This window comes from Rhinoraja longicauda, chromosome 21, assembly GCF_053455715.1.
Source record: "Rhinoraja longicauda isolate Sanriku21f chromosome 21, sRhiLon1.1, whole genome shotgun sequence".
NCBI classification, from domain to species: Eukaryota; Metazoa; Chordata; class Chondrichthyes; order Rajiformes; family Arhynchobatidae; genus Rhinoraja; species Rhinoraja longicauda.
In genome coordinates this window covers 18165689-18193359 of record NC_135973.1, presented here as the reverse complement: position 1 = coordinate 18193359, position 27671 = coordinate 18165689, and the positions used below count along the sequence as shown (strand labels likewise).

General features: G+C 45.8%; 1 protein-coding gene across 2 annotated transcripts in view; it reads right to left on the bottom strand.

Moving 5' to 3' along the window:
- Positions 1-2724: 2724 nt before the first annotated feature.
- Positions 2725-27671, bottom strand: part of LOC144603983 (protein kinase C beta type) — a 131621-nt gene continuing 106674 nt past the window's right edge. The window contains exons 12-17 of one of the 2 annotated variants that reach the window (XM_078417914.1): positions 26883-26945; positions 24489-24627; positions 21831-21911; positions 21107-21214; positions 18132-18272; positions 2725-3230 (exon numbers count right to left, since the gene is read on the bottom strand). In XM_078417914.1, coding sequence (XP_078274040.1) covers positions 3078-3230; positions 18132-18272; positions 21107-21214; positions 21831-21911; positions 24489-24627; positions 26883-26945 — 685 coding nt within the window. In that variant the 3' untranslated portion in view covers positions 2725-3077. Of the gene's footprint in view, positions 3231-9897; positions 10689-18131; positions 18273-21106; positions 21215-21830; positions 21912-24488; positions 24628-26882; positions 26946-27671 lie in introns of those variants that run through there. The other variant, XM_078417913.1, reaches the window with a different exon arrangement.

Genomic DNA, 27671 nt, shown 5'->3' with positions numbered 1-27671 from the left:
CTATCTTCGGTTTAAACCAGCATCTGCAGTTCTTTCCTGTGCAAACTTTGAGGTCAGGGTCGAGCCGCGGGGCGGCGAGGCAGCAACACTAATGGATCAAGCGCACAATCCCATCTGAAATTTTACATCAACAGGCTGAGATGGAGTTAAAATCGTTAGAGAATGGTTAGATTGTGAGAACAAAAGCAAAATGATGCGTACTGGGACATCACAAATAAAAACAAACTACTGGAAACTGGGAGCACTAGTACAGCAGATATGGTTGGATCAAGTGCGATGAGATGGGAAAAAGCAGAATGACTTTGACCCCTGCGGGGGTCAACGATTAATTGAAAATAAATCATACTGTAAAAACACCTTCTTACACAAAATATGTTTGGTTTTTCTTTTGGTTCGCCTTGGCAAAGTGGGATGTTAATGTCGGGATTAATGAATGGCATGGACAGAATAAGTCAATGAGATCTGGCCAAGGCATAAGTGTACTTCAAGTAACATTGTGAGCGTGATGTAGAATTAAGGGAATTAAACCTGAAAACCAAGGATTAGGTTACAGGGAGCGTGACAAACACAGTCGATAGACGCGAGTTCAATCAGCAAAGATTGCCATACCACTTCAGCGGGAGGGCATTTATGTGATGTTTCTTGGAATATAGTGGTTTGTTTGAAAGGGAAATGAAAGGGTAGAAGTTAGAATTAGAAGTTAGACTTTGTTGAGAAATCTGGGATTGTAGAGGCCAGCGCGACCCTTCAGATGCTTTTCAGGCCCACATCTATAGTCAAGACACTAGCAATAATTAGCTACCCTCCTCTGAAACTGACAACGGATGCCAGCCCAGTGTTTAACATTGGACGCGATGTCGATGAGTTTCTGTTCACTGAGGATACGCGACAATAGGCAGTCTGTGGTTAAGATCACCTGCGGTGTCACGAATCGGAGGAGAGGCTCAAAGTCACCTCGTGTGAAATTACGTATTAGGTGGACAATGGACAGGCACAACGTGCAAGCGGGTAGAACTACAGGCGCAGACATGGCGAGAATGGAGTGGAAATGGGGAAAAGTCGAAGATCCACGACACATTTTATAGCTCAGTTCCAGGCGGCCAACAGCATTATTCTCAGTCGCTCAGACCGTACCTCGCTTCAAGACGTGCAGGAAGGAACTGCAGATGCTGGTTTAAATCAAAGATAGGTACAAAATGCTGGAATAACTCAGCGGGACAAGCATCGTCTCTGGAGAGAAGGAATGGGTGACGTTTCTGGTCGAGACCTCGACCCGAAACGCCACCAATTCTTTCTCGCCAAAGATGCTGCTTGTCCCGCTGAGTTGCTTCAGCATTTTGTGTCTATCCTCGCTTTAAGACGTTTCTTTGCCCTTTGATTCCCGTGTCTGATTCATGTTTAATGTTCAATTTCTAATTTCCCGCTGGTCTGATACAAAGATGATCTTGACAGGAAGAGTATATTCGCTAGAAAACATATATTTTTCAATGGATTGCAATATAGATAATTCTAAACCATACATAAAGCTTTTTTCGAAGGTAGACCAAAATCCTACACATAACGTTTTTTTTGTTCTAAACTGAAGTATTTTTCCATTCATCTTATGGGTCTTGACGTGCAATGTCCTAGTGGCCGTATGCTGGGCGTTAACCCAGCACACAAGCCCCGAGGTCGCAAGCAGGAACAACGTGCTCAGAGCGAGCTAGAAGTGCGCTTGTCCCTTTGGTGAAAGCACAGGGCCACGGAGGTCGTTAGGGCTTTTCAATAAGCAAATGCCCTCAGCATCCGTCCAATGCCCTGTGGACGACAGGTTAGGCCGTCTGGTACATGCGAATGGGATGTGGGAGATTATTTGCAAACTGCATAGTGGATAAAATGTGTAGAAAGGAACTGCAGGTGCTAGTTTATACCGAAGATAAACACAGCGTGCTGAAGTAACCCAACGGATCAGGCAACATCTCTGTTGGTCGGGACTCTTCCCCAGACTGAAAGTAGAGGGGTGGCAACTGGAGGTAAGAAAAGGCCAGAACAAAGCAGGGCCGACAACAGATGACCAAAGAAGGGATGATCCTACAATGGCCCAATATTGGCTGGCGAAGATGTGAATAACGACGGATACAAGGATGCGAACAATGGAACTAGTAGGATGACTATGGTGGTGGTGGTGGGGGGGGGGGGGGGGGGGGGGATGCAGGGGTTAATTGAAATGAGAAATCAACGTTCATGCCGCTGGGTTGTAAGTTGCCAAGCGAAATATGAGGTGTTGTTCTCCAATTTGCGTGCACCCTCACTCTGACAGTGAAGGCCCAGGACAGAAAGGTCAGTATGGGAAGGGGAGTTTAAATGTTTGGAAACCCGGAGTTCAGAGACACAAACCTCGTATTAAATGGCGATTTAACGCAGCAAAGCCCTTTCAGAGCAACCCGGTCAATGTTGCTTGCTTTGAGGCGCTTCTGAAAGACGTGCGGAGAAGTATTTTACAGCGCAGATGCACAAGTCCCGGGGTGAAATTCCAATCATTCGTCTAACGAGGTAATTTAAGGGAGCTCAGTCGACCTGAGTTGGAGCAGCAGAGAATTCAATGCGCAGTGGAATTGGTGGCAGTAGCAGAGATAAGGGAGACCCACGGGGGGGACGGGACGGACAGGGGGGGAGGAGAGGGTGATGGGGGGGGGGGGGGGGGGGGGGAGACAGGGGGGGAGGAGAGGGTGATGGGGGGGGGGGGGTTATTACAAGGATGAACATATAGATCAAGCGCGTGTGTGAGAGGGCTTTGTGAGCCAATTTCGTTTTGTTCCTGCGTCGATGCGCTGGGCGTTACAGCTCTCAATCAACACAGGTCAGTGTCAGCTCCTGCTCCTTCATGCCTGCAAGGAACGGCGGTGACGTTGTGCAGAAGCAGCCCACCTCTCCTGATCGACATTTGCAACCATTGTACGAGAGTAAAATCACAATGAAGCCTCGTGATCAGGGGGGTGGGGGAAGGGTGGTGGTGGTGATGCAGGATTTGAACACATTAGGTTCTGCGTTTCAGTTAGAAAACGACAAAGGGTGTTCAGGGACCGCATCCCTCTTCTTCAGACCTGAATCACAAATTCGGGGTTGACGTAGGAGAACCCAGCGAACTCGTTCTGATCCAGGTTCATGATGAAGAGCTTGTCGGTGGGGGTGAGGTCCACGGGCTGTCGGGTGAACTCACGGTCGAAGTTGCCCGCGTCTCTGTTGTTCCTCTGAAAGGAAAGAACAGAAGTGTCTGTGCGTTGGCAGCTGGTCAGTACCGAGAGCCGGCGTCCCCCGCAATTCGCCCGCCCCATCCCCCAGTGGGTGCTCTGTCCCTCGGCGTGGGACGGGTGGCAGCGATGGGCTCGGGCAGTCTGATGGTTGGGGCCCACGGACTTATCGCTCGGGTAGGGAGGGGCGAGTTTGAACGATGGCCACATCTTCCTACCCCTTCCTTCCTCGCCTCCATCCAAAAGCAGCAAGTGATCCCACTTCCCCAGGGAGCCATGGTGAGAAATTTGGAAGTGGGCACTGGGACACTGGAGATGTCTGAGAGCCGACACTGGGCACTGGGGTTGTCTATAAGCAGACACTGGATCACTGGTATCATCTGAGAGCAGGCAGTGGGGCATTGGGATTGACTGACAGTCGGCACTAGCGCCGTTCAGAGACACACAGTGATGTCTGACTGCAGGCACTGGAGCACTGGGACTGTCCGATGGTGGACACTGGGGCAGCGAGATTGGCTGACAGCAGACACTGGGGCAGCTGGACTGTCTTGACTGCAGGCACTGTGACACTGGGTTCCGGGGCACTGGGACAACCAGAGAGCAGACACTGGGGCACTGGGGCCACTTAGAGGCAAAGAGTGAGGCTGTTAGTCAGCAGGTACTGGGGCACTGAAGTTAAATGAGAACAGACATTGGAGAATTGGGACTGTCCAGAAGCAGTGGGCTTGTCTGACAACAGGCATCAGGATAGAACTGTCTGACAGTAGGCACTGTGACTGTCTGGATACACACACTGGAGCTGTCTGAGGGCAGACACTGGGACACTGGGGCTGTCTGAGAGCAGACTGGAATTAAGTGCGAGTGGGCGTAGGGGAGATTGTTGCAGACACTGGGCAGTGGAAGTGCCTGGGTTCAGGCATTGGGGTGCTGTAGCTGTGCAGGCACCTGCTGAATGATAGTGGCAGTGTCGCTGCAGAAAGCAAGCAGTGATACCAATGGGGCAGTCCAATTGTCATACAGTCATAAAGCACAAACAAGGCCCTTCGACCCACTGAGTTGGTGCAGACCAAGTAATTAACTGCTCCAACCCTTGTTTCTGCCCCGGCAAATCTTAAATTGTTCACGTACCTGTGCTGTTGAATTTACTGTCTTATCTGTACATCCGTGGTGGAGCTGCTGGAATATCAGGTTGGGTAACAGATTGTGGACCATATTTTTAGCAGTACAGGTTGTTTCAAAATGAATGCACCCCAAGGCACAAATATTGAAAACAGCTCTCAACACAGAACATTGAAGTGAAATATGGGGACATCAATACGGACACCAATTATGAAACAACAATAGAAGTGCAATTATAAAGACCCAAATTGTAGTGGGCTGAAGATCCAAATAAATGAAGATCAAGGTCCCTGAAAAACAGGAATCCCTAAATTGAACTCTCTATAGATGTACAGTATACACTAAACTATCCACATCAAAGTGAGGCATCCCATTAAATATGGACCCAAGTCCTTAATGAGTACACATCAGAGCTCACAACAAACAGAGACCAGGTTCCCAGACGTACTATGTAGCGTGATCCCAATACTCCAGGTGGGAGCCACTCATAAACAGCATGGTCCATAGCACACAGTAGAGATATTTATACCAAACACAGACTGCAAAGAACAAAAGTCACACACATTTGCTAGAAAGCTATCCAATAAATATCGATGAGACTGATGGTTTATTCCTGATGAAACAAAGCAGTGGGATTTGTAAAGAGGATGTAGACAGGTGTTGCAGTGATACAAGCAAGAACCTGGCAGATGGAATTAGGAAAATGTGAGGGTGTTTATTCTGGCAAATAAAATAACAGAATGTCTTTTCAAATGATGAGATGTTGAAAGATGTTGGTGTTCAGATGGTGCTGGTTGTATGAGAATCACCACAAGTTAATGTGTAGGTAGAGCTAGCAACGATAAAAGAAAATTGTATTTGCCCTGAAATTGAAGGGCAATTGAGTAGATCTTACTGCAACCACACAGGATTTGGTGAGCACAGGTTGGCCTCTCTAGATAAAGATTTGTGACAGATGGATGCTATATAGCTTCACCAGAATCATTCCTGGGACTCAGGATTTTGTCAACTGAGGACAAATTAAAGAAATAAGGCCTGTACTATTACCCCCCCCCCCCCTCCCCCCCATAAATTGCAGAAGCACTCAGCAGGTCTGTCAGCATCTGTGGAGAGAGAAATTGTTAACAATTCAGGTCAAGGAGCCTTCGTCAGAACTGGAAAATTGAGAATGTAAGCAGATTTTAAGTTGCAAAGGAGTGAACGCAGGAAATGTTTGGGATAAGGTACTGATAAATGTTGTCAAGTAATAATTACATTTAAAGCCAGTGCTGTAGTAGGATTCAATCCTCAGAGCCCAATAGTAAATTCAGTAATTTCAAATAATTAGCTCTTCTTTCTCGATATTTCAGTCTCAATTTGTTCCTTTGTTTCTTTCGTCTTCTGTCTTTAAATGCCAGTAAGAACGAGATAGGCTACATCCAAATGCAGTATGAAAGTAACAAAAATACAGAATCGGGAAACTTCTCATTAATGCAAAATAACTCAAAAAGTGATAAACAAAAAACTGTTAAATAACATAAATTAAAACAATGAATTAACACAGATCAGATAGAAACATCCAAAAACAACACTCCAGAGATATTAGCAGTGAAGATGCTGAAACAAATAACCACCCAAAACCAACGAAGAGCTGACAAAGCCTTGACTAAAAATTACCAATGGTCCAATCAAATGAAAGCAATCTATCAGGCCAAAATGGTTGGAGACATCACATAAAAAACACAACAAAGTCTGAAGACAAAATAACTCAATTCGGAGTCCTTCAATAAAACCATCCGCAAGAGATCAAACTTCTGAAAACATAGCTCCAAATTTGAGAGCTCAACACCCTCCATCCAGAGGCCTCATTGTTGATTATTGTCAAGAACAAGACCAATAATTTTTTGGGATTTCAAATCTGAGATGAGGAGTGGAAGCTGATATAAAAGATCAGCCGTGATCCTAGTGAGCAAGCTTGAAGGAACAAAAGTTTCTGCTGCTATTTCTTATATACACACCAAAGACAACAGGATCTACACACAGGCAAGATCAAAACACAAACACCAGAATCCCAAAGATATACAGTCAAAGACAACATATCTACAAACGTGAGTTCTCAACACATATAATCCAGTGAGCCTGAGAAACCCAGGCAGGAAATCTCAAGATTACATCCAATGTGGATCAGAAACATGACAAAACAGAGACCACGAACCACAACATAGACAGATCGGAGATGTAAAAATGGACAATTTGTCGTATCCAGGCAATACAGTTTAGACAGACCAGGGACTTGAAGAATATTAAGCAGTTACTCCAATAAATGGAAACCAGAGCCTCAAAAATTTCATATCATGAGTTCCACGAAATACGTACAGAAACTCCCGGAAGTAGTATTAGTACACAATGAGCAGGTTGATACACAGCCTCCATTACAAATGGAGCATTCATGCACTGTAAACTGGAGTAAGGGGACCTTGATGCATGACTGTATGAGGATAAGGTTGCAATGTACTGCATGTTCAATATCATGCAACTTTTCAAACCATTCACATGCTCAGATATTGATATTAGTGGGTTAAGGGAAGTGAATAAGCATTTAGTGCATTTCATTGAGCAAGGATTTTCATGGCATTCATGCAAGGTAATAAAGGATCACACATTTTGACCGTTACTTGACTAAAGGTATATTTTGTGCATTTTGTGTCGGATTGTACAAGATATTTTTTTCTGTTATCCTTGGTCGATTAGAAATTCATGCAAAGCACCCTGATAAAGGATGTTATTTACATTGTGCGTTCTGGTTAGTAAGACATGCTTGGTTAAGTAAGGAAGAATCACAATCTGATTCTGAAATAACATACTATACACACTTCAGCAACATAAATTGGTCCAAATTGTGCATACAATCACAGTGCAAAATGAGTAACAGTAAATGATTAATACAGTACATGATATGCAGCATGTAATTGAAATTGATTGCTGATCCTGATACAATGCACCATGAAATAATTGACAGCTGGCATTCAATGATGATGAGAAGTGACACATGAATACAACACACTCTGAATAATTGCATGCACAGAAATGTTAATAACATATACACAACGTTAATAATGTAAACCAAACAGGAAATGATAGTAATTTTATCTGGGAAGAATTAATTGAGCCCAGATTGAGGAGAGGGCATTAAGTAAGTAATGCAAAATAAGTATCAGAATGTATTGTAGTTCACATCTAACATTAAGGACTGATGATGTCTCTTGTACAATTCTAGAACAAGAGAGTGATAGTAATGTACTGGGATCAAATAATTGATAATGCATAACAATGAAAATTGAGGCAATTGATTCCATTTTTTCTCGTACACAAGTGTGAGCATGAACAGAAATAAAAATAGAAGGCATGACACAAAAAGATTGAAAAGTTGCAAATTGTGAAGTCAGAAGAAGGAATGTAGGTGAGGGGGCGGGGAGAAGTCTAGGTGGGGCAGATGGGAGGGGGAGAGATAAGGGGAGTGTGGTGAGTAGGAGGAGGGGGAGTGGGCATTGTTAGGCATTACCTAAAATTAGAGAATTCAATGTTCATACCATTCGGTTGTAATCTGTCCAAACTAGAGGATTAGTTTAGTTTAGCTTAGTTTAGTGATACAGCGCGGAAACAGGCCCTTCGGCCCACCGAGTCCACCAGGGGCAAAGTTTAAAGGATGTGCAGGGTAAGTTTTTGTTTAACACAGAGGGCGGTGAGTGCCTCGGACGCTCTGCGGAGGCTTGTGATGCCGTGGAGCTGAATGGTGGACGGGCTGCTGAGAAATAAGAGGGACCGGGCAGGCGGGCCGCCGAGAAGAAAGAGGGACCTGGCAGATGGCCGGCAAGAGCAAAGGGGGACTGGCCGGGGGGCGCTGAAAGCAAGAGGGATGCGGCGGGGGGGCCGCTGAGAACAACGACAGTCCCGGCGGGGGAGGGGGGGAAGCCTCCGAGAACAACCCAGAGGACTGGCCGCTGAGAATAGAGAGAAACCTGGTGGGTCGCCTACGTCCATGTGTGGCAACAGGCCTAGTTCACCACTGCGAGAAGGCAAGAAAGTACGAAGAACTTTTGAAAAGTTGTCGGCGCCAGAATCCTGACGACTCTTTGTGTACTGCCTGCGTGGCATCTGTTGTAAGATTTTACTGGCTTACATGCAAAAACAAAGAATTTCACTGTGTTTAGGTACACGTGACAGTAAAGTATCATTGGTGGAGGCAGATGTGACATTTAAGAGACATTTTGGATGTGCACATGGATATGCAGGGTTTGGAGAGATATCGATTATGTGCAGGTGGATAAGAATTGATCTTGGCATCATGTTTGGCATAGACATTGTGGGCCAAAGGGTCTGTTGCTGTACTGTACAGTTATATGTTCTAAACGATAAGAGGCATTGCAAGAATGAATAAAAGAACAGAGATCTGGGGGTATTCACTGAAAGTGGTTAAAACTACAAACAACATCCTGTGTACAGGAGCAAGGAAATTATGAATGTTTAGAAAACACTGGCAGGGTGCCTGACATTGCTGGATATGTGCAACAGCTTTGAGGAGGGTGCAGAAGTGGTTTACACGATTGTAGGGAGGAGAGCAGGGAGCAACTGATAAAGATGATCGCTCGGAACAGAGGAGGATGCGGGCTCATGAAGGACACACAGAGAAAAAACCTGTTCCCATCGCAGCGGGCGATGATCTGGTGAACACAGAGTTGAAAAATGTAAATGGCAGAGGAACAGAGTGGCATGAGAATCTTTTACACATCAAGCTCCTGGAGGTATTGCCGGAGAAGAGGCAGGGAAGTGGAGGAGACAATTAAAACGTTCAGAAGAGAGCTGGGAAGTATCTGAAAGGTACAAGCTTCGATCTATGAGGATGGTGGGAGTTTAGTCTGGCTGGATCGCTGCTGCACAGAGCCAGTATAGAATCTTTGGACTGAATGGCTCTCTTCCATTCTGTCACTATTCATTCCTATGTTGTTTTTATATGGTTTTTCAGCTGGTTGATACACTTCTGTAATTTGTACAGGAAGTTGTGAAAAAAGGATTAAAATAGAGCGTGTCAGTCGGAAATGAATGCATTAGCAAGGTGACCTGTTGTGGGCTGATAGGGCCGGAAAAGTCTGATAAGCTCTCGTCGTATATTTCAGGCAGATTTAATTAACTTTGCTTCCTGAGTCATTACAGTAGCATAGAAAACTCCCAAACAAAAATTGTAGAAGTGATGTTAAATGAATTAGTTGACTGAAGCAATGCGGAGCTTTGTTTGTTTGGTGCGATTTTCTTTATTGTTTATCAATACTGGAAAAATATTTGGCACATCAACTGCAGGCAACACACTACAAAACAACAGGCATGCACTTATTTGTTTAAATTTCTTGCAAATTTTCATTTTCACTTTAATCATGCTAGCACTCAGCTAGAAGGTTCATCAACAAGGTCAGACCAAGCCAGTGAGAAGGCAGCTAGGTCTTCAGCATCTTATTCAGCCCGGAAAAGAATTTATTCGGGGAGGGGACAGGTGCTAACACTTCTAAAACTGAGCAAACTTTACAAACACGATGTTTAATTCAAGTATAATTATAATTACATATCAGCCTCTGGAATCACATTATGCGGGCCAGAAAACATTTAGAACGACCTTGACACATTTTTAAGAGCTGCTGAGAATGACATTTTAAATCCATTAGCAAAAATCTCCCTGGACTATGTTTCCCAAAAGCCACAGACACGTTTCACGAGGAAACCTTCACAAACACACCATGGATTTCACAGGCAGAGGCATCTCACAGTATAGTGAAAGGGGTTACCTTTGTGTATCGGAGCAGCAGGGAAGCCACTGGCCTGAGCCAATTAATAGAGATCACGAATTTTGGCAACCAGGCAGCAAATAATATAGCAAAGCATCTTCGTACAGACGGAATATAAAGGGAAGCACCTGCAACGTGAACTGTCAGCACCGGCGTGTCCGCTGCTGTGAGCATTCTTAGTCCTGCTGTGGTGAGCTGATGAATGAAGTACTGCATTCCCAACACACTTTGAGAGATTTGCCAAGCGAACATTGCAGAAAGTGAACAGCCTCTGAACATGCTGCACAAACCAAAACTTGGCCCTTATGCAGAAGAGGATGCCTGACCCCCCTCCCCTCTCGTACCCTCATTTCCTCCCCAAACATAATTAACACGAAATCTCAGCCTTCGCAAACTCCGAGTTAATAAAAGAGAAGCCCTCAAACTCTGCCTGGTCAATATTCATGATGACCTCTTGGTCAGGTGGTGTTAAAACTGGTGGATGACGGGTGAAAAATCGGTCGAAGTTCTCGGCGTTGCGCCCGCACTGTGGGAGGAGAAAGAAAAAGGATGATGGGATGGAGTGTTGAGGATCTGTAAAAGGGTTAGTTCTTTAAAACAAACCAATATTGGAGGATGAGTAATGCAATGAATAGTGATGTCATCGATTTATCATGTCCAATGACACTTGACTCTAGAATAACACTGGCTATATTCCAGCTCATAATTCATTACATCAGACTAAACCAATGCCCGTATTCAGGTACTTTTCTGCGTCTCCACCCTCATCTCAACACAGGAACTCGAGGAAGCTATTCAGAGACATAGGCATTTTTTTTGGAACAGCGTGGACCAGTCACCTCCTTGAGCTCGTTACCTGAAGTTTAATGCTAGTCCACTGGACCAGCCATCCAGGGCCCAGCACTAATGATTCAGAGTAATGGGTTGGCATCGCATCATAGGAGCTGGATACATTCAATGACTGCATAAGTCTACACCCGCCACTATGGCTGTTGCAAAATGGCCCTGTACATATATGCCCTTCAGGCAACCTGTGCAGGGCACGCTTGACTCCCAGACTGCTGTGGACTGGTTGATCTGGGTCAAAACTGCTTCTGCTTTACATCCCTTAGTCAGAATTAAGAGAAAGTCGAGAAGGGTTGCCGGCTCCTGTTTACATCCCTGTAGATGTTCAGTGAAGATAGAATGGGGTTCAGCAACTCAATGGTGAAACTATAAAATTGTGATATGTTTAGCAATATCCTGTGTCCACCACGATGTTTTTTTACTGCTTTTACTGCACGCACGCACGCACGCACCACATCAAAGGCCCCACGCTGTGTGAGTGCTGGTCACAGTTTTGCTCTGGGCTCCTGAGTCACGCAGGATTGGTACAGACGAAGATTCCTCTGTCAATTGTTCAGACATGGTTTGACTCTACTCAATGAACATCCCTACATGTTAGCTGTACTGCAAATGTACAGGGACTACAATCTGATTGCAATCATGGAAGAGCAAGCTCCTGACTCAACCATCACCCTTTAACTTCTATGTGGTTTTTCCAATATTCCTTTACAATGACCTAATCTGTGTATAGCAGGTTACCCAATCCCCATGCATATCACAATGATGCAGTTTAACGAGGAGTGTTGCTGAACACCATTCTATCTTCACTTAACATCCACAGGGATGTAACCCAGGAGCAGGAATCACTGACTTTCTCTTAGTGCAACCAAGCGACATGGAGAATAAGTGGGGCTCTGACAAAGATCAACCAACCTAAAGCAGTCTGGCAGTCAAACATACAGTGCACAGGTCACTGAGAGTCAGTCAGGGTAGTCTGGCAGCAGGACAGGTGGTGGCAGGCACGTCTGGGTTGTGCGAGATCCCAACATTAACTCACACCTACAAAGTGAACTGTGGAGTTACCTGGTTTTATTTTGGAACTCTGATGGGACCAGGTTTGCTCACAACCTTCCCCAGCACACCCCCTCCCCCACCCCAGCATCAGCAAGTTGAGACTTGTTGTTGTGTAATCAATGTGCATCGAGCAGTGGACAAGCACTCCGAGTCCTGGAATACCAATAATCTGTATTTACTAAGCAGGAACATTTCGACATAAAGACAGAGCGATAGGAAGACAAATGCTTGGTCAAGTGTTGAGGAGGAGAGACAGACTGACAGGTGAGTTCAGCTGGAACTGGAGAGAAATGGCGATGAGCTCAGAAGGTGGAGGAGGGTTGGCGACAGGTAGTGTTCAGACCTGGAGGGCTTGTAAACAAGATTTGAGGTTTCCCCGTGGCTTTATGGGGTTGTTGATTTTTGTGACTCTGCATCAGCAGTGAATGAGGGACAGTGAAGATTCGCTGAGCCGGCTCTCGGGATGGTGGATTTAGCATGTGAGTGGAGAGTGAACAGCCTGAGACTGAGAAGAATGAGAGGAGATCTCATTGAAAGATAGAACATTCTTAGAGGGTTTGGTGGTGGTGGTGGTGGTGGGGGGGGGGGGCTGCATGAGGAGATTGAGGTCAAGGGGCATGGGCTCAGAATAGATGTTCAAGACTGAGATGAGGAGAAATGTCTTCATCCAGAGGTTAGCGATGTTGTCCATAGACCTGGTCTTTGCATTCATCCATGACAGAGATTGAGAGCTTTCTGATGCAAAGGTCAGCAGGGTATATGGGAATAGTGCTGGGAAATGGAGGAAGATCGGCCAGGATCCGAACAAATGGGTGCAGCGGGATCGAAGGGCTGAATATTACAATCCCACTTCATTCATCCCATTTCCATTCTCATCACAGTATAACACCACACCAACCAGGCCATGATCGCTCTGATTGAAAAGGCTTTATGTCAGACAAGAAACAAGCCTCCAGAGCAAACCTCAACAGAGAGGAACTTTCGCCACAAATCCACTGACTCATCCGAAGGGAAAGAGGGATTACAGTGGTGAGCTGAGACACCAGCTATGTCCCTTGTCTAGAAAGGAGACAAATCTGCTGCAGATAGTACAGAGGGGCTCCCTGGCAACTGGCACAGGAGAGGTTAATGCCAGCATCCTCCTCAACTGCCCCCTGCCGGGGTTGAAGAACTGCTCCCCGAATCACAGTGTGGATTCTGACCATTCAGATGTACAGCAGACATGATCTTCTCTGTGCGACAACTCCAAGAGAGATGCAGGGAGCTGCATCAACTGCCTTTTTGAACTCACAGTTGAGCGGGAGCGTGGGGAATCCTCAGAAATTCATCGGCAATCCACATCCGTTACATGATGTCAGGCCTGCCGTGATTTTAACCAAAAGATTCACCAACCCCAGTGTGCACTGGGGACTGAAATCTCCGGAGTTGAGAACAATGAGAGGAGATCTCATTGACAGATACGACATTCTTAAAGGTAGACCCAAAAAGCTGGAGTGACTCAATAGGACAGGCAGCATCTCTGGAGAGAAGGAATGTGTGACGTTTCGGGTCAAGACCCTTCTTCAGAATAGATGTTCTCTATTGAAGAAGGGTCTTGACCTGAAACGTCATCCATTCCTTCTCTCCAGAGATGCTGAGTCACTCCAGTTTTTTGTGTCTATCTCAGTTTAAACCAGCATCTGCAGTTCCTTCTTACAACATTTTTGAAGGGTTCGGTTGAGACAACCTTCTCAATCTTTCATGCTGCAGTAGTACTCTGCATCCAGCAGGTTGCCCGCTGTAGTGGAACTAACCCTCAGGACAGATTGGAAAGTGTTCAACCTTGAGAACAAAGCGTCTCCAACCTCAGTCACTGTGCTGCAGTGTGTAGATGACTTTATGTACATGCACACTTGGACTGAGAGCTCCAAGTCCTGCATTGATGTGCTCACTGAAGTGTACAATTAAATGGTGCTTGCACTCAATGTCATGAAACAAAGGTAGTCCACCAGACCAAACTACACCAAGCAATAAACCAGATCTTGGAACCTGGGGCTCATTTTCCTTATCTTGGGAGACCTCTCACAGTGAAGGCAGCATTTGAACAGCGCACCTTCCAGTGCAACAGTAAAACCTCTGGTCATCTGAGGAAGCGTACATTCAAATATCAGGACTTCAAATCCAGCACCAAGCTCCCCGCCTTCCGAGAAGCATGTGATCACCTCTTGCCTGGCAGCACTGGAGAACTACCACCAACGTCCACTCCACTCATTTCCATGGACACATGGGTGGGCATGCAATGTCAGCATCCTCTCTCAGGCCAATGTCCTCAGCACTGAGGCTCCTATTATATTCAGTTGCTTTGCATGGCTTGGGACCAATGTCTGAAACAGGCCCTCTATTCTGGACTCTGTCACAGCTGGAGAGAGGAGACACTTGAGGGATGGTCTTGGACCCTACACTACTAAAGGTAATATGCTGACAGACTGGTAGGCATCAAGAAACCAAAGACTCTTCACTGGGAGTATGGTGAAGCTCAGCGATGATGGTGAGAACTCCCAAACACTCCAATCCCAAGGTATCAAGCCTCTTGCCCTACCTGAGAAGGCACTGAAAGTCCCACAATGGCTTTGGCCACCCAGATGCCAGAGCAGGAATTGATTCAGGACACTCCCTCCAAAGCAGGAGGAAACCGGTAGTCACTCTGGATAGGACGTGGAACTAAAAGGTGGTGCTGAGGATGTGGGAATGAGGGAAGGAGGGAGAGAGAATGACAATTTGGGTCAAGAGGCTCAGATGGCAGGTGACCTGAGCAAAAGTGACCAGGAGAGAGATCAGACGATCAATTTGCAGTGGTAAGTCAACAAACACGTTCAAATGTACAAAAACATCATTTATACAACGTTAAAAGTGAAGCACATTTTGTTCACTCAACAATATTTGGAACAGTCCCATTTACACCCTGTATTAACCCTTCAGACACTGTACTTCATCCAGCCCCTCATTATTAACCCTCAATCACTTCCACACCCCGCAACTCATTGGCTTTGGCCAAACTTGAGGAAATACTTTGTATATATTCGTCAGAAAAAAATATTTGTTGAATTTCCTCTTCCTTTCACAAGGCAGCTCCCACCATCTCTCAAAGATCCCTCCTGCTCTCACAACAGAGCCACTCCACTCTTGCTGCTCTCCATTATTTTTTACTCATTCTGCTCCCTTCTAAACCCCCAGTTACCTCATCAAGTACAACTCAGTCACTTCCATTCTATTCTCTCCCCACTCCCATACAAAGCTTCTCCCCATTCTCATCCAATTGAATACAATCTCTTCCTTGTACTCCAATCATGCACTGACCCTCACCCCTCTCATCCATTGTGTACAGCCTCTCCACTCTAAACCCAGCTAGAGCTACTTCCTGAGGCCTACACAATTGCAGGTGCTTTCTAACCTAACCAATCCCATGCAGTGTTAATTTTTTAGGAGCCGGAGCTGACACAGGTACCGGAGCGGCCACTGTTAAATTCCCCACTAGTTAAAATTCCCCGCTGTTTATTTTGGCTTTTTTTTTTTTACAGAGGTGCCGGAGCGGTGCTCCGGTGAGCTCAGAAGGCACTGCACCCCTGATCGCATCTCCCACAAACCCCACCAACTAACCAACCCGGCTGCCACTGTATTCCACCTGGCTTTGACAAACCCAACAGCTGAGATCCCCCTCCAACTCGTTTCCCAATCCATTGCTTCAATGACCCGGATGAAAGGACTCTCCCACTTGTCTTTCATTACTATCTAATCCAATAATTCCCAATTCCGATTGCCCTCTTCCAATCATAACATGCAGACAAAGAGTGGGAGAAAGAGAGTGTGAACAAGAGAGAAAGAGGGAGTGATCACACACAAATTTGCAGAGAAACAAACAGACATAGGCAATGAAGAAAATAGAGAACTCAGGAAATACACAGCTGGTCAGGCAGCATGTGTGAGAGAGAAACAGTCAATGTTTTGGATCAATGACTCTTCATCAGAACTAGGAAAGCAGAAACTTAGTCTCCACCCTTTGGCAGAGTTTCTTATTGTTTCCACTTCTCACTTGCAACTTAAAACAAATTTGATTTCTAACTTGTCATAGTTCTGATGAAACCTTCAGCTGAATTACTCTCTCCACAAGTTGTCCCTGACTGCTGAGTGTTTCCATCAATTTTGCTTTTGTTTCAGTTTTCCAGCATTTTGTAGGACCAACTGACCAGTAAAGATATTGGTCCAAGTCAGAATTTCCCATAAACATTGATGACTTGACCACTATCTGTCCAATGTCAGGAGCTGTCTGATATTGGACATGACCAGGATCCTCCTGACTCCTAATGACCAGGATACTCCTGATTCCTTACTATACACACTAGGGTTGCCAACCCTGCAAAATTGTCCTGCAACTTCCAAAAATTAAACACCAATATTCCCAGAGAGTGCTGGGAGCTGACTGAGTGTGATTTTAAAATATTGAACTTGGGGAAGATTGGTTGCTTGTGGTGGCAGTCATTGGTGATAGGGAGTCTCATGATGAAATCCCCAACAAAGTGTCCACATCAATTGGCAAATCCAGTCCCTGGGCAGATATAACGCCTAACGCCAGGACTTACATCAATGTCGTGTTGTGCTTGGCTGATGTGATCTATGGCTGGTCTGCTTTAACTCAAGTACCTGCTTCTACCAGTTAATATAAAAAATGACTATGTTCATGCTAAATGTTGCTCAGCATCCCAATGTTACTGTTTTCTTCTTTTTAATTCTATTGTACGTAAGTGTCCTTCTTATCACTGAGGACTTTCATCCTCTCCCTCATACCCTCCACAAAAAAATAAACATTTACTATAAAGAAATTTCTGTGCAATAATTGCAATGACATTGTACGGACTGAAATGTAAAATCTTACACTTCAGACCATATGCCGGGAGTCAATCTTTAATCTGCAATAAACGGGCTAAGGGACACACAACTATCAACAGCACAAAGAAATGAATCATCTCCACAGGGGCTGTCTCACCCTCAGCAGGTTAAATCAACTGTTTAATTCCATAATTCCAATTTATGTTTATGTAGTCAATCTGAAGGGGTCAGGGTTAGATCAAAAGCTGTGTTGTCAGGGAGTATATTTAGGGAGACACAAGGGACTGCAGATGCTGGAAAACACAAACTGGCCGAGGAACACCCTGAAGAATCGTGACCCCGAAATGTTGACTGCCCATATTCCTTTACGGATGCTGCCTGACCCACTGACCTTGTCCAGTGTATATAGGACATGTGTGTATACTGAGGACTCTGTTCCAGCTTCCTTACAGGAGGTGCACAGTAGTTACAGGTAGAAGCAGAGCGACTGTGTATTACGTTTGTTTCAAGAACCTTCAGGTATGTGTGTACCTCTCTGGATCAGATGTCTGTTTGTTGGGGATTCTTCACAAGGTGCATGCTTGTCAAGGAGTCAGTGCAAGGTGCCTGTTTGTTGATGAATCCGTGGAAGGGGAATGATGGAAAGGTCAGTGGGAGTGTGTATTTATTGGGATGCCAAGAGGTTCATTTTGGAGTGAAAATGTAGGTTGCATCGCGTCCTTGACAATAAAATATTGGTCTTAACTAATTCTCTGATCCACACCTAAAGCGCCCCAATTTTATTGGGATACGGCATTGCACTGATTAATTTACTGCATAAGCAGTGAGAGTTCTGGACCAGTGAGCCTGAGAGGCAGCTTTAAATCTTACCCTGGAAGCTGGGGAATTTCAGTATAAGCAATTTATTACATCTACCATTGAAAAATAAATGCAGTCTCAGACGATGGCCGTGAAACTGGTGGATTGTTGTATAAACATGCCTGGCTGCTTCACTAATGTCTTTCTGGAAGGAAAGCTGCTGTCCACGATTCCAGACCCACGACTGTGACTACCTGTTAATTGCCTCCTCAGTAAAAGGGCCATTTGGGATGGCAGCTGCCGGCATTGCCAGCGTGGGCCACGTACCGTGAACACATCAGACAGAAGTTTACCGTTGCACCATCATTCTCTGTAATATGTCTGAGAAGGAGAGTTTGATCTAACTTACCGCCTTTGGCTTGAACGGAGGCTGAATTTCCATGTGTTGCAGCTTTTCCCAATCAATCCATCGGAAAAACGCGTGTTCCTTGATATCTCGCTCCCCCTCAGGACCGCAGCCCAGGCGCTTCGCTGGATGCTTTGTTAAAAGCTGTGATCAAAAAGGAAATTGTAAACATGGAGATGACAATCTCACTTATCTCAGCTGACTTCTCACATTCATAGCAATAATCACACTAACGTCATTTTTAATGGCAGGGTTCATCCCCCTCTGCTCTATCCAAAGTCCATTCCAACCATTGATCACACTTTGCATGAAGGGATGTCTCCTCACACCAGTTATAAACTATGCACTGAAGGAGTTTCTTGTCATTTCTGGTTCCTTTCTCCTTGTTATGGGCGGCATGGTGGCGCAGCGGTAGAGTTGCTGCCTTACAAGGCCGGAGACCCAGGTTCAATCCTGGCTACGGGTGCTTGTCTGTATGGAGTTTGTACGTTCTCCCCATGACCGTGTGGAATTTCTCAGAGAACTTTGGTTTCCTCCCACACTCCAAAGATGTACAGGTTTCGTAGGTTAATTGGCTTGATATAAATGTAAAGATTGTCCCTAGTGTAGGATAGTGTTAATCTGCTGGGATCGCTGGTCGGTGCGGACTCGGTGAAGGTGGCCCTGGATCCTATTGTGCGCAGGCTGGCGTGGTGACGCAGTGGTGGAGTTGCTGTCTTATAGCGCCAGGGACCCGGGTTTGATCTTGACTACGGGTGCTATCTGTACAGAGTTTGTACGTTGTCCCCGTGACCTGAGTGGGTTTTCTCCGGGAGCTCTGGTTTAGTCCCGCACTCCAAAGACGTACAGGTTTGTAGGCTAACTGGCTTTGTAAAAATTGTAAATTGTCTCTTGTGGGTGTAGGATAGTGTTAGTGTGTGGGGATCGCTGATCGCCATGGACACAGTGGGCCGAAGAGCCTGTTTCTGCTCTGTATCGCCAAAGTAAACCAAACAGGACTTTTAAAGAGACCAGACAATTGACGTAAAGAGCTGACATCCTTTAGTGACTACTCCCTGTGGGTGTATAAAAGGATGGTAGATAAAAGCGGAGTGGCTGTGTTGGGAGTGACTTTGTGGAGGGTGAGTGTGAAGGTTTTGGCTCAAGGGGCTTAAGTGCTGTGTGGAGAGTAAGAATGAGGCTTTGGCTTGGAGGGTGACAGCTTGATAAGGTACAGCCTTGTATTTTTTTTCTTTTGAAAACTTTCCTTGGTCCAGTGCAGTAACAATGGCAGTTAGGGCCATTGCATACTTCCCCTGTGGGATGTTAGGGAAACTGCCAATACCCCTATTAGGCAAATTTTTTGGTTGGGATCCTTCTTCAGAGTCATTGTGGTGCGGGGGGGGGGGGGGGGGGGGGAAGGAGAGAGAGAAAACTAGAGGTGGGGGCAGGACAAAGCTTGGCAAGTGATAGTTGGATAGAGATGAGGGGAGGGGGAGGGGTTGATAGGTAGATGGTTGAACAGAGGTCAGAGATGAAGAGAGAAAAAGTGTGAGATAAGGATAGAAGAGGTGCGAATTGTGAAGCCGGAGGAAGGAATATTGTAGGAAGGGGACAAGGGGAGGGGGAATTGGAGAAAATATTTGCACCTTGTGTCGTTTTTTTGTAGTCTCCAGAATTATTCCACTCACAGCTTGGAACAGAAACGCAGCTCAAACAACTGCCCTCTCATTCCCACAGACGTTTTAATATATTTATTGGCTGGCAGAAACCATTAAGAATGGAAAGGTGATGGTTAAGGATTAATCCTAGAAGTGAGTGTACCTTCATAAAAAATTGAATGAATGAATCAGCAATCTAAGCTGCACACATGGGCATTCCTGATTTAAAAAAAAAACACAATTTAACCAAGAGCTTTGATGAGTGACCCTTCAAGAAAATACCCACGAGTTTCCTCAAGAGATACATAATTTACCAAATAATTCTGTTGCTCTCCAAACTGCTGAATCAGAAAAAGGGTTCAAGCACCATTGCATTTCATTTCCATTTGCTTCCCATCCCACAATTATCTTAATAAAATTCATACTCACTTGTAGTTAATTGTTTTAATTTTGCTTGAGATCAGTTAATTAAAGTGTAAAATATAACATTTCAAATGTTTTTGGGATGTCAAATGTAGATTTTTCACATCGCCCTCACTGATCTCCATTAACCTTTGGATTCTGAACGCTGTGTGGACGTGGCTGCACATTTAATTCAGTGAAGCTGCTGCCTTTGCAGTTTTTCTATAATTTGATGGTGGCTGATCTCATTGGCCTGCAAGAATTCAGTGAACGAACAGATAACAGATGCTGCAATTATCATCTCTTCATTGACAGCTTCTTCTTTCTGGTTTGATTGACTGCATGGGAAATAAGGCTGGACAGATAAGATGTAGTGTTATTCTAATTTACTTCAGCTTTGAAGAGATAGCCTCGAAGCTCGGAATTAATTCGGCCTGGGGGAACAGGAAGCAATTCTGATGTATGGACTGATGAATGGACTGATGAGTGGAAGGACATTGAATACAAATGGTATGAGGTTCTGTGTCAGTGCCAGATGCTCCCTCCAATCTTTCATGTACTGTACACCCTCCGTGCATGCAGTATATTACATCCTATTTGATTAAACATCCGGCATCTATTTCAGATGCTGCACTGAGCAGGATATTACTTGCTGTAACATCTCCCATACAATCTCTATCGCTGCAAATGACGTTCAATAGTTCCAATGGGCCGAACATTTTTCCATTGCCATTGCCTTGCTTTTTCAGGAGCAGGCGGAGGTCTCGAAGCAGTGGACTCGCCCTGTGTAGATCTTTGACGCAAGTTATCCTTGAGAATTTGAAGACATTTTCAGTCTCTTCCTCATTTCAAATTTCCTACATTTACACATTGCTGAGGTACCCTAGCCTTTCCCTCCCATTGAATATGGCAGCATAGAGGTCAGTCCGAACTTACCCCTTTACAAATGGATACTGCTTCTTTGGACATAGATTTGGGGTAAGTTACATTGTGCTCCATGATGGATTGGAAAAGCTCGTCTTCATCCTCACCGTCAAAAGGAGGCTGAAAAACCATAAAAAGAGCAGGAATTAGACCAACTATATATTAAAAGAGAAAGTTGAGAAATCAGGCCCAGTTGTAAAAGGATGCATGCATAGACCTGGGTTGCACTCATACAGACATGGGTGCGCATGTGGTCAGTGGCCAAGTGCACCACAACTTAGATCCAGAGAAGTGCACAGTTCACACAGATACAAATGCATATATAAAGCCAAACACACACTCAAATGTACACATCACTACCAGATTATAGACAATAGACAATAGGTGCAGGAGTAGGCCATTCAGCCCTTCGAGCCAGCACCGCCATTCAATGCGATCATGGCTGATCACTCTCAATCAGTACCCCGTTCCTGCCTTCTCCCCATACCCCCTCACTCCGCTATCCTTGAGAGCTCTATCCAGCTCTCTCTTGAAAGCATCCAACGAACTGGCCTCCACTGCCTTCTGAGGCAGAGAATTCCACACCTTCACCACTCTCTGACTGAAAAAGTTCTTCCTCATCTCCGTTCTAAATGGTCTAGTTAACTAGTACTGGAATCAGTTCCAGGCAACCGCTGCCAGAATATTATTTTCTTCCAGCTGCAAACACTTGCAGCAGGTTCTATGAAGTCTTTACCTGTCCTGCCAACATCTCATACAGTAGCACTCCATAAGCCCACCAGTCCACAGACTTTCCATACGGCTGATAAGCAATGATCTGAAATGACAGAAATGATTTTGTTAGTTTTAACATCAATGGTGCAGAGCCAGACCAGTTTAAAACACACCAGGATCTCTGTCAATGTCTCCAACAACCAGGCTAAGTATGGTGGCTGGAGATGTGCCAGGCCATACCACAGCATCTCACAGAGCACTGTGATGGTAGCTGCTGTCCGTCAGCTCCAAAGACCCAGGTTCAAACCTGATCTCCAGTATTTTGTGTGGAAAATACTCATTCTCCCTGTGACCGCGTGGGTTTCATCCGGGTGCTCCGTTTATTTTTCCAACTTCCTAAAGATGTGCAGACGGTAGGTTAGTTGGTTACTCGTGCCTCGTGTGTAGATAAAGGATGGAATCTGGAGAGGGATATTAATGGGAATGTGGGCAGAATGAAATGGGATCAGTGTGGGTGGATGTACATTGGTCAGCACGGACTCAGTGGATGAAGGGCTTGCTTTCACACTGCGTCATTTTCTCGATGATTTGACATTCACCTGCCATCAGCAAGTCAGACCAGAGCCGATGAATGATGCTCCCACTTACAACCTATGGTCAGTATGGATAGTATGGGCTGAAGGCCTGTTGCTGTTGACCCAATGACCCAGCTCCAGTTTGCCCAGTGTGGGCTGGTGCGGGAAAGGCACGGCAGAAGCACCAGAGATATTAGGCGAGACGAAAATCTTTTACAAATCAATGGAAATATGCCTGGCTACAGCTGAAGCCTGATTAAAGCTTCATTTGTTCAATGCGTTAAACCCCCCAGTTTACAGAACAGGCCTCTGGCATAATGCGCCAGTCTTCCTGCACAGTCAACAGAATCACCAGTCTGTGCTTACACTGCACAAGGACATCCTGCATCAGAGAGAGCGGCAGCAGCTCATAGCTAGCACATGTCCACATTGCACATCACTGCAAACACACACTGTGATTTGGGTGAGACGTGTGTGTGCTGTCAGCCTAAGATTCTGAAACATTTACACAAAAAAAAGACAGCACAATTCATCGGTCCAGGGCTACAGATCCTCTGGATGGTTTGGTTTGGGGAGCATGTTCCTGTTGGAACTATACTTTGACCTTCTATGCTGTAAGCATCCGATCAACAATTGAATCTAGATATGTTTGTTTCAGATGCACAGCTCAGAAATCTCCTCATAACACTTCCTAATTCTGAGATGGAAATGATATCAATGATTCATGTATTAAAAAAACAAAGTTCTGGAGTAACTCAGCGGGTCAGGCAGCATCTCTGAAGGGCATGTATAGGTGAAGTTTCGGGTCGGGATCCTTCTTGTAGCAGGGAGGGGGAGAAAGCAGGAAAAGAGGTGTGGATGGGACAAAGCCTGGCAAGTGACAGGCGGATACAGTTGAGGATGCGTTTGATTGGCAGATGGGTGGACAAAGGCTAGAGATTAAAAGGAGACAAAAGGGTGTAAGATAAGGGGAGGAATGAAATATGAAGTCACAGGAAGGGATAGAGGCAGACGGGGAAGGGGGGGCAGGGTTGTGGGAAAAATGGGAGCGCTCCTCGCTGGGGAACAGGAAAGAGAGGGAGAAAAAGAGGGGGGCAGGGGGTGGGTGGGGGTGGGTCCGTGTTACTAAATTTGGAGAATTCAATGTTCATATAATTGAGCTACCCAACACCAGGGGAACAGCATCTCATATTCTGCTCGGGTAGCTTACAACCCAACATAAAGTTAGATTCTGCAACTTTAGGTAACATCAAAATCGCTCCCCTCATACCCAACTCTCTCCTGTGCCCCACCTGGTTGTGCACCCATTTCTCCCACTATCCCACCCCCCCTTCCTCCATGCTCTTCCACCTATATCCCTTCCCTTGGCATCACATTTCACTCCTCCTCCTCTCTCCTTATCTTACACCCTTTTGTCTCCTTTTCATCTCTAGCTTTGTCCACCTGTCTGCCAATGAAGTCCCTCTTCACCTGTATCCACCCATCACTTGGCAGGCTTTGTCCCAGCCCCACCTCTATTCCAGTTCCCCCTTCCCCTGTACTACAATCATTCTGAAGGAGGGTACGAATCTGAAACATCACTTATTTATGTCTTCCAGAGATACAGCCTGACTACATGAGTTACTCCAGCACTGTGTTTAGTTATGTAAACCAGCATCTACAGTTCCTTGCAAAAAGTTGTATTGCCCTTAGTTTTAAAATGGTGTTCATGAATCATGATGGGAGATGGGGTGGGCGAGAATGTTGGACGAGGGCTGTCCCTGGTGCTACATCCACTACGGTCCATGGAGCAAGGAGTGTGCTCGCAGCATTCTGCCACATCACTGCAATGAGAGACACTGCCCAGTAATGAACTCTTCACTCCCCCCTGCACTCCACTGAAATCCCATAAAAAGGCACCTGAAAATCTAAAACTAAGTATGATCAGTGTTTCTAGGTCAGGAAAGTGAGAACGTGGAGTTGAGGTGCATGAGTGAAGAGCAGAACAGGCTTCTGGAGCTGAAGACCTTTGCCTGTTCCTATGTGAGCATATGCTCTTGGTCACCTTACTGCCGAATTCAATACCTCCTCGAAGCCAGTGCCAGACTGCTGACATTACTCCTTACCTCAGGAGCGATGTAGTCAGGAGTACCGCAGAAGGTCTTGGTTGTCACCCCGTCCCCCATGTTCTCCTTGCACATGCCAAAATCAGCAATCTTTATGTGCCCTTCCGAATCCAGCATCACATTGTCCAACTTCAGATCTCTGTGGGTGGTTAAAGTACCAAGAGTTACATACAGCCTCCACCAGCACCGTACTTACGTTACTGAGGATGTGCAAGGAAGCTGTCTCCACTGCCTGACTCGGTCCAAACATCTGGGCAGGAATAACGGTTGAGGTTCTTGACAGATTCATGGTGGGCCATGGTGGGGATTGTTGTTGTTGGCTCAGGTACACAAGCTGAAGGGGGTCTCTGGAGGCATCCTCAGAGGGCCTTGACTCTATTAAAGAGCAAGGAGGAATCTTCATGAAGACCAGACAGAGAGGAAGATGAAGTAGCGGATCATTCTCGTACTGTTCTGAGACTACAGGAAAAGCAGGTGGTGAGGAGCTGCCTGATGGGAAAAGGAGAATCCGATTCCTTGTGGTGGGTGTGGGAGGAAAGTCAAGTCCACCTCCCTCAAAAAAATCTTTTTGACCCACCAGACGGGACATGGGACCTGCTTAGACCAAGGAATGAGGAGCACTAGTGGACAACTGTGGGCTTCCTGAAGCCACCAAAGAGGATTATCTGGAAACAGAGACCCTGAGCTGCTGTAGAAGTGGTACAGAAGATCAACAGAGACTAGCTGGGGGTGGGAAAAATTGTTTAGACGCACCCACCCAGAAGCCTGGCTGGAGGAGGAAGGTGAGCTGTGGAGAAGGGGAAAGGTATTGGTAGGGCGAGGCGGAGCTGATGTACTGAAGCAAGCACTCCCAGAGGTTGCAATGCTCAGGGAGAGGATGAAATAAAGGAAGAGGAAATATAATGATAACACTTAACAAAAAGTTAAAACTGTAAAGTGAGGAGAAAATGAAACAAGGAACCAGCCACAGTCAGTAAAAGAGTAATCTTGCCAAAAAAAACCTGCATTTGGAGAGGATCATTTGGGTGGCTGGCGATATCCGAATTTAATCCTTACTTTTTCTTGATGGTGATGGGCTCTAGCAGCCACTGGCCCAGTGCCAACTTGATTGGCACGGGGCGGCACAGTGGTGCAGCGGCAGAGATTCTACCTCGCAGCACTGGAGACCTGGGTTTGATCCTGACTATGGGTGCTGTTTGTGCGTAGTATCCCTGTGACCCTGTGGGTTTTCACTGGGTGCTCTGGTTTCCTCCCACATTCCAAAGACCTGCAGGTTTGTAGGTTAATTGGCTTCTGTAAAATACCCCTGCTGTGAAGGGAGTGGATGAGAAAGTGGGGTAACATACAACTAGTGTACAGATGATCGATGGTTGGCGTGGACCCAGTGGGCACAAAGGGCCTGTTTCCACGCTGTATCTCTAAATTCTAAAGTAAACTCATGTTGGCCCGAAGAACCTGTTTCCATGTTGTGTAGCTGTTTAACTGGAACAAGCTCAAGTGAAGTCAAGTCATATAATGTTTATTGTCACATTGCTCACCAAATGTAAATTATACATAGATTACACATAAGTTTGGGAAGTCAGGGAAAAGTAAAAGGCTGCCATTAATCCCCATTAAAATTACATTAGTGCAAAACATTATCAGAAAACAAGTCTAAGGTAATGCAAGAGATGGTCAGTGTTCCCATGTCGAGGTAGGATTAGGGTTGTGCAGGTTGGTTCAAGAACCTGTAGGAATGTAGCTGTTCCTAAACTTGGTAGTGTGGGACTTCAGGCTTATGTACCTCCTGCTGAACAGTAGCAGCAAGAAGGGGGGCATGGCCTGGATGATGGGTTTCCATGAGGATAGGTGCCACTTTCCTGAGGCAGTGCCTCCTGTAGTTGCTCTCAATTGTATGGAAGACAGTGCCTGTGCCAGACTGGCCAGGGCTCCTTCAGATAATCAGCACGGACTGGTTTACAGCACAGGTTACCTGGCTCTTGTGCTTGTTATTGTGCACAGGAGCTGAACAAAAATTAAGGTTATCAACTGTAGAGATAGAGAGATGAGCAAGGCAGGTGTGAACCCTCTCAATGTGGACTTAAGCCTGCCCCATTTTGTGATGATCACTTGGTTGGAGAGATTCAACACTGCCATGTGTCACCAGGCTTTCAGGCTCTCTCTATAAGATAAAGAAGGTAAACATTCGAGGAAGATAGTTATTTGTTAAATATTGGTGGAAAGGGATGGGGAGGAGCTATTGCTTTGTCTGTTTTGACTGAGTGAATGCCGGATGGTATCAGAATGACTAACCCCTGGTGTTATCTGCCATTGGATTACATCTTCAGTTCCCCACAACTCCGCTCGTGAGCACAGCCCCGACTTGTCACATTGGGCGCAAGGTGCAACACTCACCTGTAAACAATGCCATGATTGTGGAGGAAGAAGAGACCAACGGTAATCTCAGCCGCATAGAACCTACAAAAACAGAGGGATGTGAATAAAGAGTCAGTGGGGCAGGCACCCCCAAGGCCCACACACACGTTGATCACTGTGTCCCACCGAAGCCTGAGTACATCAGTGGGGTGCTGCTGTCACAGCCATCCCCGCTCCCTACGGACCCAACAGTAATGGGGCTCCTCAAAGCAATGTTAAACAACAATTCAGATCTGGAAACACCCCAGGTTCACTTGCCCTAGATCGTCTGGGCAAACACCTGTGCTTTGGGGGAAATTGAAATTTGTGGACACTTTTACTGCTCCGGAAATGTATTTTTAAGTTCAGCCTTGGTTCAGTGGGATCCACTTCGGAGTTAAAAAGTCCTGGGATCAAACGCTTGAGACTATGAGACAGGAACTCGCTCAAGTTGATTGGAGTAGGTTGTTTGAAGGAAAAGGAATGTCAGGAAATTGGGATGTTTTAAAAAGTGTGCTGACAAGAGTTCAGGACATGAGCATCCCTGTTGGAGTGAAGGGCAAGGCAGGCAAACGTAATGATGCTTGGATGACAAGGAAAATTAAGGCTTTGGTCAAGAGTAAGAAGGAGGCATGGGACATTTGTAGGCAGCTGGGATCAAGTGTATTCCTGGAGGAGTTTCGGGAACTAAGGAGGGCTTCAATATCGGGAGCCCCGACCGCCCCGACGTGGCAACTCCAACAGCCTGACCGCGGGACAAGACGGCAGGGAAGAGAAAAAGACATTCTG